Raw genomic sequence first — 12,336 nt, forward strand, 5'->3', positions numbered from 1 at the left:
AAAACCGCCCTTGTCATATATGCTTGCACAACACAGATCCAGTGCCAAGGCCAGCAGAGTCGCACAGCCTCCTGCGGCCTCCTTGTGTGAAGAAAATTGGAGCCACTTATTTTAGGTCGTAGGTCCAAGCCAACCACAAGCTAAATCAAACTCAGTGACGTTTTCGTTTGCTCCATGAGCTGTAAATTTGCTTACAGTTACTGTCACGCATTGACATTTCGTTCCATTCCCATGTTTTTATGGCACAATTTACTGTGATGTATTTAAGTCAAGTTAAACAAATGCTGCAGTTCATCAATTTATATACTTAAAGTAAACGGATCTACGGATAAGCGTTTCTTAAACCAACTTTTGTAATCAGAGGAAATAATTTTTTGTACATTGAACCTTAACCTCCACAAGTTTACGTCTGCTCTGTGCAGTACACAGTAGCACACACTCACACTGAGAATTGTATTCTTACAATGAAGCCTCAGCGTGTTCTTTACTTCCTTCGGTGATGCCTCGCTTCTTTATGAGCAGGGGGGCAGACAGGCAGCAGACTTCCCCAAGCTGCCCTGAGGCTCCAGACAGGGAAGCGTGCACACACCCACACACACACACACACACACACACACACACACACACACACACACACACACACACACACACACACACACATATAGACACAGAATTAACTGTAAAACTTACATTTATATTCATCATCCCTGCTCCTCCATAAATATATATTTAAAAATATCCACATTAGAGCACTGAGAAATAAACATTAGAGTGAAGTGGACTTTCATACAGATGACTGTGGACATCTTAAGAGAGCAGACACACAAACTAATGTCCTGCTGGCTGGTAGGCAGCATCCGGTGTTGTGGAGAAACAGGAAGCGTGCGTGTGTGTGTGTCTTTATAACAAGACCTCTTAAGGAGGTAGGATTACAGTGAGGTGTTACGTTTGATCTTTTGCCAGCTGCAAGTGTGGCAATTTGCAAGAATCTCCTCTGGAAAAAGTTGCTTGCTACAAATTTTGTAAATGTTTTCATGTAGATTTCTTTTCCATAACCCTCTAGTTATAAATGACTGCGTTTTCCCCTTTGTCAGCAGACTAATAATAACAGCATCCCTTTTGGCAGGCACCACGTGATGTAACATGCTGATTGTGAACACATATGGTATGCATCCACACATATAGACTGAGGAGTGAAACATAAAATCACCCCACCCCCACCGCTTATTCTGTTTTCTCCCCTCTCTCATCTCGTCAGCTCTGACTTTCTCAAGCTCAACTGTTTTGCAAACCGAACATGCATTGTGAGAAGCAAGAGGGCAAATGTAAAAGCCCCAGAAAGAGAAGTGCACAGGCCTGCAAATTTACGATGGCCGCAAAAGGGGGAGGAAACCCTGTTAAAACAGGCGACTGCTTTTCTGCCGTTTGACACATAATCTCACACAGTACATGCAGAGCGCAGGACTCCGAGCTGCAGAGCTGTGTGTCTGGAAAAGACAGAGACAGAGAGATGGTTTCGCTGCAGCATTCCAGGCAGGAATGGTTTATTTTTGTTGGAAACATAATTGTCTGTGGCTAAGATTTGGAAGTACATTTTGCCCGCCAAACTGCCAGGAACTGTACACATGTGCATTACTGCCCTCGTGTGGTGACCTAGTGGATTTGCCTTTTCAGGATACAAAGGAGCTGGGAGAGATGTGTGTCTTCTTCCAGGGTGTTAACACGGTGCAAGTGTGCTGTGCTGTCATAAGATCTGAGTTCATGCACGAGTACATGGTGGAATTAAGTGTTGTTCTCAGGCAAGTGCAGCACTGTGAGGAAAGAATAAGAAAGGAAAAGGAAAGTAAGAGAGTTAGAACGAATGCAACAGAGGCTTGAGTGTGTCTGAAAAAGGCTAATGCATTATTTATGACCACTTTAAGAGACAATGCAATAATATTAATACAACGGTGAACACGTAATACCACCAAACAAAAGCTGGACAGGAGGTAGGACTTTAAGAAATGAGATCATTAGCACTCTCTTGTTTGAGTGGTGACAAAGGTATGATTACTATAGCTAAACATAGAATAAAGACTAGAAACATGCAAACGCTGGCAGTGACCATTTATTTAAAAATATCTATGGAAGCCTGTGGTGATAAGAAAGGATACAAAAGGGGAGTCTACAGTATTCCTGCAAATATACGTTAATATGATAACGTCTTTAAATATATATTAGAATCAGAAACAGAAGCAGAAACATTTATTTATTGTTTATTGCCAGGTACAGTAAAGGACACTTTACGGCACTAGCAATTTGTCTTGATGTCAGGTGCAGACACAGAATCAAAAATTAAAACTCAAGGGGGATAAAGAGATAAAGAAAACAAAAATGTAACAATAACATGGTGTTTCACATACTTTTTCTACTAGTACTATGAGATTTTTATGGTTGTTCTCAATAAAGACATTATTATTTTAGGCATATATCATATTTGTTACTGTTTAATAATTATATTTAATACTCTTGACTTAGATAAAGATCAGACTGTGTTTATGACAAATTAATGCAGAAAACCATGAAAATTCAAAAGGTTCACAAACTGAAGCGTGAACTTTTCAGCAGAGTAGATGACGCGCTGCAGCTTGGCCTTGTCCTTAGTTGTGGCTGCAGCCAACCAGGCTGTGATGGAGGAAGTCCGAATGGATTCGATGATGGCGGTGCAGAAGTTCACCAGCGTCCTCACAGGGAGGCGGAACTTCTGAAACAGCCTCTGCTGAGACTCCTTCCTGAAATCCACTATCACCTCCATTGTCTTGAGAGCTCCAAGTTGTTCATGCTGCACGATGACACCAGACGATCCATCTCACCTCTGCAATCCGACTTCGGCTTCATCAAAGATAAGGCTGATGAGGGTGGGGTCATCTGCAAACTTCAGGAGTTTGACAGACTGGTGTCCAGATGTGCAATTGTTGATATATGGGGAGAATAACTCATGCTATGGTCAAGGAGTTCGAGACATACTTCCCCTGCCTCACAAACTGCAATCTGTCAAATCTGTGCTGGACAGTTTGAAAATATTCCCTTTAAATTCACCTTTATTATTTCATTCTCCCCAGTAGAAACCCTCCCCCCGAGACTCAAAATATCTTAGTTTTTACTACAATTTTACACGCTTTTTAGAAAATTGAGAAATAAGGACAGTTCCAAGCCAAATCAGGCCAAATTGTGCCTGTCAGCAGTTGTGAGTGGGTGCCTGGATCTCTGTGGCCTTCTACCACCTGCAAGTTTACTATGTGGGAAAAAGTGATAAGAGCACAGATGTTATGCAGTTTCTGTGGAACCCATGACATTTGGTGTGGAAGAAACTATAAACTCTAAGGTCGGGGGGCCTCTGCGTGGCTTTAAAAATTGAAAACAGCCAAATAATCAAGTCTACAGCTACAAATGTACAGCATATGCATGTAAACTAGTTTGCAAGAGTTTTTTTTTTTCTAAAAACAACAAGACATGATGTAAAAAAAAAATCAATCCAGGTGGAGACATCTCCCCTGCATGGGCAGGTCATGGTCTTGTCCAACCTGGTAAACTATCCCAGTGGATTAAAGGGTCAGACGTTGTGGATATTAACTTAGACAAAAGCACTCACAGATATACACTCATCATACAATGTGGGCCTTGTTGGTGCTCGCTCTTGCCCTCGCTGTCGGGCCTTCAGACACCAACAACGACACAGCGGCTGAAGGAAAGCTAGTCATAGCCAGAGGTAAACTGCTGGTGAGTACCTCTGAAAACCCATTCGCCTTGGATACCTTTCATCTCGTCATGTCCATTAACTGTTTGGGATTTTGTTATCTCTTGAGTCTGAAATTAAATATACTGCTCGACAAGAGGGCAGGGGCCGTGTCATTCATCAAGCAAAGAGGGAAATATGTAAGATGAGGGCAAAGCCACGTGCTGCCGTGTCACTGTGTATTCTGCTAAGACACTAAACCTATTTCTGGAACCCTGGATCACGCAAAGTACGGAGCGTGCCCAATGTTATTTGTCATGCTGTTTAAACAACTGTCTGTTGTCGTCCCTGCAGGCCCCCAGTGTGGTTGGATGATCCATAAAGAAAATGCCTGAGCTCTATCTGTTTCTCATGGAGCGATGGGCTTTGTAGTATCCTTATGTTCTGTTCCGTGTTCCTCTTGTTTTTTTAGTGAGACGTGACCTTTCTTAAAAAACATAAAATGCACGTCCCTGGTTTTCTCATGACCTCTTTCATACACAAACTAATATTCCTAACAAGTTGCCAACTCCTGTGCCAACTCTGTGAGCTTTCCAAAACTCTGCTCTTCGAAGTGGAAATCATGTCGAGTTAGTCTAATAATAGCAAAACAGACGGATGTGCTTAATTCTTCACAACCTGTTGTCTCCCTTGATCCGCTCTTTTCCTGCGTAGCCACAACTTGGAGTATGATTCATCAGAGGAGAAGAAGCCCCGTTTGATATTCTACAACGACAAAGACGAGGTTGTAAAGGTGAGACGTGAGTTTTTCAGGCTGTATTGTGATGGGGCTTATCCAGGGAGTGCTAGAACGTCGGGACAAATTAATGTTGGGAAGTTTTAAGACGGCTGCAGTCAGATATCAAATCACACAGACTGTGTTTGAAAGAATGAGACAAAAGACAAATAAAAGATCAGGGGAAAAATAGCTAAATGGGAGTTTCAGTTTGAGTAATATGTGGAATCAGCACTGTTCATTGATTCCCACAGACTTGCACTCACGTCAGTGTGGAAAAGCCCCTGTCAGCCACTTGTAAACACATGGAGAGACGCTGATATGATTTAAAAGTAAACTTCTCCCATACAGTACTTTACTGCTGTGTTGGTTTGAGTTAGGAAACCGTTCATTTCCCACTATAAAGCTTACAGTATGTGGGAGCTTCCTTTGTTTCATTCAGGCTCTCGTGTTTTTGTTTTCATTTATTGTTTCATAATGTGGGCGCCCTCCAAGACTGTAATTTGATTTTAAATGAAGAATTGAGCAAATCGAGAAAAAGAAATGTGCAGGAGGAGCCGATAGATCAGCGGAGACTGAAAAAAGTTTTAATTAAAAAACAGTGAATCAAAAAAAAACACATCTTTTAGGTGCTAATAGCTGCTCTTACTGCTCTGTAAGTTTTCAACCATGAGCCCAAATCTGTGTGTGTGTGTGTGTGTGTGTGTGTGCTTCCTGACACGTCAGACTGTTCCTGTGAAGAAAATGAAGGCAGACGAGATCAGCAGCCTGTTAGATTCACTCGGTTTCTACAAGAGGTCCCAGAAAGGGGAAGAGGTGCCAGAGGAGTTCCAGCATTTCCCCCTGCGTGCCCCCAGGGACGAGCTCTGATGACACCTTGTGGCCAAACTCTGCCTCTGCACCTCGGCCACGTTAATGATGAGTGGGGCCCCAAGGCCAAAAAGATAAGCCAGGCGCTATTCTGAGGAGCCGCTGGCCTGGTGCAGTGTGCAGAGTGTTAGTCAGTGCTGTGTCACTCTATTTATGAGCTATAGTTAAATAAATGACAGTAAAATATGGTAATAAACGCTTTCAATGGCATCAGTGTGGTGACCGGGCCTGTTCTTCTCCACTACAGTCATCTGGAATGAATGAAACAATGAGTGAGTGTGTAGAGATTGTCAGTCATTCATGTGATGGGGTTTCCAAAACTACTATTTGATAGCAACTGGACTGAAGGATGTTATCCTCCCCCTGCTATAATTAGGAAAGAGTCTTTTTTAACGAGGGCACACATTTCTGGTTTTTACTTCAGTCTGTGTGTTATATCTGCAGAGCTGTAACAACTTTTAAAGTCTCTAATTATATAAACAAATGAAGGGAACATACTAAACAGCCACTAACTGACTAACAAACTACCACGCTGCTGTTTCAGCCTAATCCTCAGACCGCCTCCTTCACTATAATCTGATTAGCAGTTGTGCCTGCCAGCATGCGTCTGTGTGTGTGTGTCCATTCGTGTCTCTATGTGCCTCTGCAAATGTGCGTTTCTGTGACTTAAGCCAGCAGGGATTAGAGTATAGACTCTAAAATGCAAACCATTTTGAACTGTCACACATCTTGACTCCTTTGCTCGGCCATGGTGATCAGCTCTGCCCACAATGCCCGTGTTTTACTCGCCTCTTCCCGAGAACCTGCAGATGAGTCTGGCCTATATGGGCGGCTCTGCGTTCACCCACAACAGGACGGCAGACAGCGACTTCACCAGGGAGCAGGAAGATGCATCTGGTCAGTTTGGACTGTTTACAACTTTACAATAGTGAACTGCAGTAAAATAACATTTTAGAATATAGTATCATATATTACTACTACTACAAAAGCATGAGTGTGCTGAATCATTTGCATTCATTTTCTTATGCGTGAATTATTGTATATGCAGCCTGTGATTGTCATAACAATGCTTTTCTCTTGAATATTTATTTTACTCATTTATATTTTGTTTTTCTAAGCACATGTTATTTGTCTCAAAGCACTTTAAAAAGTCACACAACCTCCACTACAGCTTGCAAATATTGCTACTCTTCGATCAACCTCAGCAGGACTGGTAATTGATTAAGTTACATCAGAGTGCAAGTAAGACATTCGTTTTGATGGAAAGTGCGTTCATACTAACTGACTGTGCTAGTGATGAACAGGAGTGTTGACATGCTGCTGTTATTTGCCTTTCAGTGGTCAACGAGCTGGTTTCTCACCTTCCCCTGCAGATGCTGCTCTACTTCAACATGTTTTACTTCCCCTGTTGGTGGTTCTCAGCTGTGTTCATGCTGGAAGTAAAGGTTGGTTGGGTGGAAAGTGGTGAATAACTTAATAATTCATAATCCAAAGTTACACTTTATAAAACAAGTTGCATCATTAGTTTTAAATGGACCAACACTGTCAACTGATGCCAATCCATGACTTAAAAAGCTGTCCTATGTAAATAAGTAATAGACGTTTACTACACTGACATGACTTTAGTGAGGATCCATTTGTGTGTGTGTGATTTTTGAAATAGTTAATACAATAAATCCACTCAAAGAGAGTTTATATTCAATTAAAAAGCCTGTTTCTTTGTCACCCTCTACTGGCATCATGAAAATTGACACTATGGCTATTACCACAGATTCAACCAGTAACAAGAGATGAAAAAAGAAAATGCTGTAATCACATGAAAATCTTCTATTATTCTGCTCTATTTGCAGTTCTATTACCTGCCAGGGTACTATCAGGCACTGCTCATAACAGGGATGATCCTCCTTACAGTGATTGAAGCAGTGCGACTTTATCTGGGCTACATTGGCAACCTTAAAGAAAAGGTAATTCAAACCAACATCCTGTCTGCACCACAACACAGAGCTCTTTCATGGAATTCGCCTCCTGAATAACACAGCGGAGGAAGTGGCTGCTTAAGCATTCTGCCTGTGCGTGTGCACAATCAGCCTTCGTGTTTGCGGGTGTGGACACGCAGGTGTGCATGTATCTGTGCTTTCGTGTGGATACAACTGAAGCACCTCATGCCTGACTGGTCCATCTTTGCGTCGCTTCCATGCACCAACCTAAATTCTCTCTCTCTCCCCCTCTCTGTCATCAGGTGCCAGAACTGGCAGCCTTCTGGCTCCTGTCTTTCATGTTCCAGCTGCCAGTGCTGCTGTTCTTCCTGACCGATGAAGGGATTATCATCCTGCCTCTGGAGAGAGCCATCCACTCCCTGTACCTCCTCTTCCTCCTCGCCCAGATCTTGGCCTCCTTCCTGGCGCTCAGGACCATGACTCGAAAGCTCACCCTCCTCTTCCATCTGCGTCAGTTTGGCAAAGTGGAGAGCTTGCACCATGCAGGGATGAGCCCCGTCTACGGGCTGCCCTATCACAGAAGTGTGCTACCCATTTCACCCACCCAAGATATGTACCATTAAAGTAAAAATCCATCTTGACTTTACTGCAGTACTGCAGAAATCTTTGCTTATTACTTAGATTACAGAACTTTTACTTCCCACTGTTGGTGCAGAAATGTGTGTGTGCCGTGTCTTTCTGTATGACATCTGAGCACCGGTGTAAAGTGACAGCTCTGGAAAGAAGCCCCTACTGTTTAACTTTAAATATACACTGATGCCAAACGCTGACATTTGCTGTTGTTGTTTTAAACAGATGAAAAACATCATTTTAGCCCCACTCTAAATGTCAAAATCTGACGTCACGCCCGTCAAACTGTCATGGAGTGACATGGCTTTACAGGGGAATGGAAGGAAATGCACCAAAGAAACAACAAAACAGGCAGTGGCATTGGAAAACAAGGCAGCAAATTACCACCATCTGCCTTCACGAAACGGTGTTAAAGGGTTTCAGTTTGTCTCTTATTTGATGATGATGATGATGGATGATGGAGACTGGATTGGTGGAAGATTAAAATTGTTTTTGCAAAGGTAGATTCAATTTATTTGCCTATGTAACAGGATTAGTGTTTCCCACATATAGGGCAGCACCTTCTTTCATTTCTGCAAGGAAGAATGTGAAACCTTCTTTAATTTCTTCTCAATTTATCTGTAAGTCTTTTCCGCAGCATATAATATTCAACAAGAATCAAATTTCCTAAGGCTTATGAAGTGAAAGAGCCAAACTGCAGCAGAACTGTGTTTAATATTTATGACCACACAGTGGCAGTCAGTGACCAAAAGCGGAATGGGCTCATTTGACAGTGCTGCAAAGTCCAATGAGAACAGATTATCATGCAGCACATGTCCTGATCAGGAAAACCCTCTGGCAGAGGAATAAAGGTTAGGCCTGTCCACACTTGAATATGATGTATTATTTGATAATCTATAACTCCAAGGACGTGTCTGCATGGAAATCGATTTCATATTTTGTTGTTTATGCCTCTTTTTACTCAGTTTGGATAGAAAATGTGGCTACTATACTATAAATGTCACACTTATTTTGCAACAAGCATGCAGCCAGGAATTGTTTTCTGGTGAGAAATTATTTAGAGTGTGGTGTAGTCAACAAGCTGGTTACATGAGAGGCACAGTTTTTGCGATACACAACATGCTTAATTCACTCTATTTTACATTCAGGAAACAACAAGCTGCAGTGACTGCTGCGCTGCTCGTGGAGAACAGAAAATGGAGTGCAACCTATGATGTATGCTTATCAATTTACAGTGCACTGTGTAGAAGTGGGTGCATAAAAATACCCCAAACGTGAGGTCACATATAAGTGGTGTACCGTGACTAAATGAGCAAAAGTGCATTAAGGACCGATTTAACTGTGCCTGACCCCAGTGTCCTTTAACCTCAATTAAACTGTTCCACGTGACACGAATTTGACCTCTGTAACCGCTGCCACTATTGGCAATGCAGCAGCTTGATTTGGTGCATTTACTGTGGCACCAGAAAAGATTGATTAGATTTACTGTATTTATTGTCCCAAGGGGAAATGTATTTACATAGCATGCAAGCTAAAAAAGTTTTAACATGAAATTACAAGTATGAATATAAAATTATGGAAAATATGGAGATAAACACGTGCATGGTTGTATTCCTACATTTAAGTCCATGCCCCTCGTACTGTATTGCACAAATCTTATTTTTCTTGCAGTTGTAATCTATTAATTTGCCAGGAAAATGCATTATATGATTGTTTTTTTTACTGTTTTGGAGGTTTCTCTCTCTGTCAATCAGTTGATTGTCTTCACCTGCCTGTCCAACAGCACCTGGTCACTCATTAGCTCTTCATTGTCTATATATAGGAGGGAGTTGCTGCTTCTCTGATCTTCCCTGGCAATCTGAGTTGTTTGCTGAATCATCAGATTACAAAGAAAACCCTGTATTGCTACAATTTTATATTTGTATTCTTTTAAATCTGATTTGCACTGAATGGGAAGTGCACGTGCCGACTGTTGTGAACAGACTTAAAGTTCGTTCAGGTGGTGTTGAGACGAGCGAAGTGCTGATTGAACAGTCACTTTCCGTAAAGCCCAAAGCCCAACAAACAACTGCAGAGAACAAAGAGGGAAAGTCTCTAATAATGCTGCATCAAGTTAGAGCTGCGATCCATTCAGTCTGGTTCGCATGTGATGGCAGCAATTACACCAACAAATCGCAATTAATCTCATTTTCATCTATTGATTTGTTCTAACTGCTCCTCAGCAGAACCTTTCCATCATTTGGACTCAGATCTGGCATCAAGTTTCTATCTTTCTCAAACTGACAATAGCCTATGATGTGTTCTGTATCCTATCTTTGCTTTCACACTCGTCACATGCTGGAAAGAACTGTCTGTTCACCAGGGTGCTGGGATGCAGGTTTTAATACACATGAACTCTATTAGGTGCTGGAGAGGAGCAAGATTAACCAGCTTTTTGTAAAACACATGAATAGGAATTCCCCTGGAGACACAGTGGTCACATCTGAAGCAGCTCCTTGCGCCTCTCACCTCTTCAAATTGCTTTTCTGTGGTGGAGTGTGATGAATAATAGCCTTGGACAGTGTGGGGATATAATGTTCTCCATCTCACTAAGCATACTGTATTGTATCCCTTGCGTTTTTTGCATCTCCTTGAAAATGTGTTCTTGCAACTTCAGATCAAGTTTTCTTCTATCATGCAGTGTAACATCATCAGCTGGGCTTCGGTGAGTGTACCTTAATTACGATCGGGTGCAGCTCAGAGGTAATCACAAACTGTGACTGACGACGCTGTGCTAAGCAGGGGAGGGGAGCAATATCCAATACATCATAGCAACATCCTCATCCCTTAGTTCAGTAATCCTTCAATGCTTTACCAGCTCGACGGCCCTGCCAAGACGCCTAGAAATGTTCCCATCCTCTTAATCCTACGTGGTTATGAGCCTTGATGCTCACGAAGTATTGTAGTTCAGCTCCATTCATGTGATGACAAGTGTCTAATGCACACCTTAATTATAAAATTTGAAGGTTTCTTTTCACATAAAAAGAAACTAAATCCCAGAAAAGACTATGGCCAACAATGAAATCATTTGTCTGATATGGAGTAGCTTCTTCCTCTGTCCAAAAGCAATTCAAAATTACATTAAGCTCCCCTGTAGCACTGGACGACTTGATCCTTTATCATGATGATCGAGGGCACTACAATGTTTTACTTTTAGTTTTCAGTGTTGTTGCTATGGTCGTACTAAATAAACATGAAAATGAAAAGTAGTCTCCAACAAATACACAACTTACTCTGATCTGAGTTAGATTTGCTAAAAACTATAGTGTCTAGTCTGAGTTAAATCTCAGACATTTATTCTGAAACCAGGGGAAAACTTAGTTTTGATTATGCAAATAACTAATAAAAACTACTAGAAGTGAGTAAGAACATTTTCTTTTTATTCTTCTTTGGTAAAAAAACAACAAATCTGCTACTCTAATAAAGACACTAATTAAGCCAGTTATCCATCCACAACTGACCCATCTCTCTAGGTCCACGCTCTTCCTCCATATCCTGTTTCCATTAGCAACTGAAGAAAAACACTTCCAAGAACACACTGCAAGTCTCAATTGTGCAGGCCAGCAGAAAGAGTCAAGCTGTGAGCCTACTGCTGTATCCTCGAGGACAATGTTCAATCTTTCTTACTCATGTCCCCAGATAAGGCTGAGAGAATAGGACCTGGCATCTGCTAAGAAATGGTAATGTAATAGTTGAGGGGAGCACATGTATGGCCCCATTATTTGCCGTCCCTATGATCCAACTGTTTTTCCACTCGAATCAGAATGAGTGGAAGTGCAATTCAGGGCAACAGAATACATGTTGCTCAATTACTGACTCTAAATGATGTTGGGCCATGAAATTCAAATCTCATTCATAAGCCACTTATATTATTTCCACCTTTACAGCCAGCAGGCTCCAAAGAAAAAGTGACATCATACTGGCAGGCAGGGAATATTGAAATTCAGACTGAAATTGGCAGCTGGATATTTTCAATTTGGGTCTGATTACCTGGGTGAGAGGGAATGGCAGGGCAATTCACTTCTCCCTGTGGCTTAAATGGCCACTCTCCATACAGTACAGATGAATGCTTTATCTGCAACAGCAGTATTAAGTCTGCAGAGCTTGATGACACAGGAGAATGTACTGCCTTCAGAACAAACCACATAGAGACTATCATATTTAGTTTATGGGTTATTTAGGTTGCTCTAATATGAAAAGAGCCATTTTCATGTTCCCTGAATTCCCTCTTTTTACGAGGGAGAGCTTGGCTCACTCTGGGAGAGGCAATCCTAATGTTTGTAGAGGCAAAAGTGTGTTTCCTTCCATGGTGGATGTTCAGGAAAAGAAAAGTGCAGCGGAGTCTCAGGTCTAATGCGTTCCTATTAGAT

General features: G+C 41.8%; 2 protein-coding genes across 2 annotated transcripts; both read left to right on the forward strand.

Moving 5' to 3' along the window:
* Window positions 1-3,613: 3,613 nt before the first annotated feature.
* selenoe (selenoprotein e) lies at window positions 3,614-5,560 on the forward strand. Its single transcript, XM_026343684.1, has 4 exons — window positions 3,614-3,759; window positions 4,070-4,146; window positions 4,430-4,508; window positions 5,217-5,560. The coding sequence occupies exons 1-4, from the start codon at window positions 3,652-3,654 to the stop codon at window positions 5,358-5,360; spliced, it is 408 nt and encodes a 135-aa protein (XP_026199469.1). The 5' UTR covers window positions 3,614-3,651; the 3' UTR covers window positions 5,361-5,560.
* Window positions 5,561-6,001: 441 nt separating this feature from the next.
* zgc:112294 (transmembrane protein 17A) lies at window positions 6,002-7,920 on the forward strand. Its single transcript, XM_026343905.1, has 4 exons — window positions 6,002-6,257; window positions 6,699-6,805; window positions 7,211-7,324; window positions 7,600-7,920. Exons 1-4 carry the CDS (start codon window positions 6,131-6,133, stop codon window positions 7,918-7,920), a joined length of 669 nt encoding a protein of 222 aa, XP_026199690.1. The 5' UTR covers window positions 6,002-6,130.
* The last annotated feature ends 4,416 nt before the right edge of the window (window positions 7,921-12,336 follow it).

The sequence above is a fragment of the Anabas testudineus genome, chromosome 9 (assembly GCF_900324465.2).
Source record: "Anabas testudineus chromosome 9, fAnaTes1.2, whole genome shotgun sequence".
Classification (NCBI taxonomy): domain Eukaryota; kingdom Metazoa; phylum Chordata; class Actinopteri; order Anabantiformes; family Anabantidae; genus Anabas; species Anabas testudineus.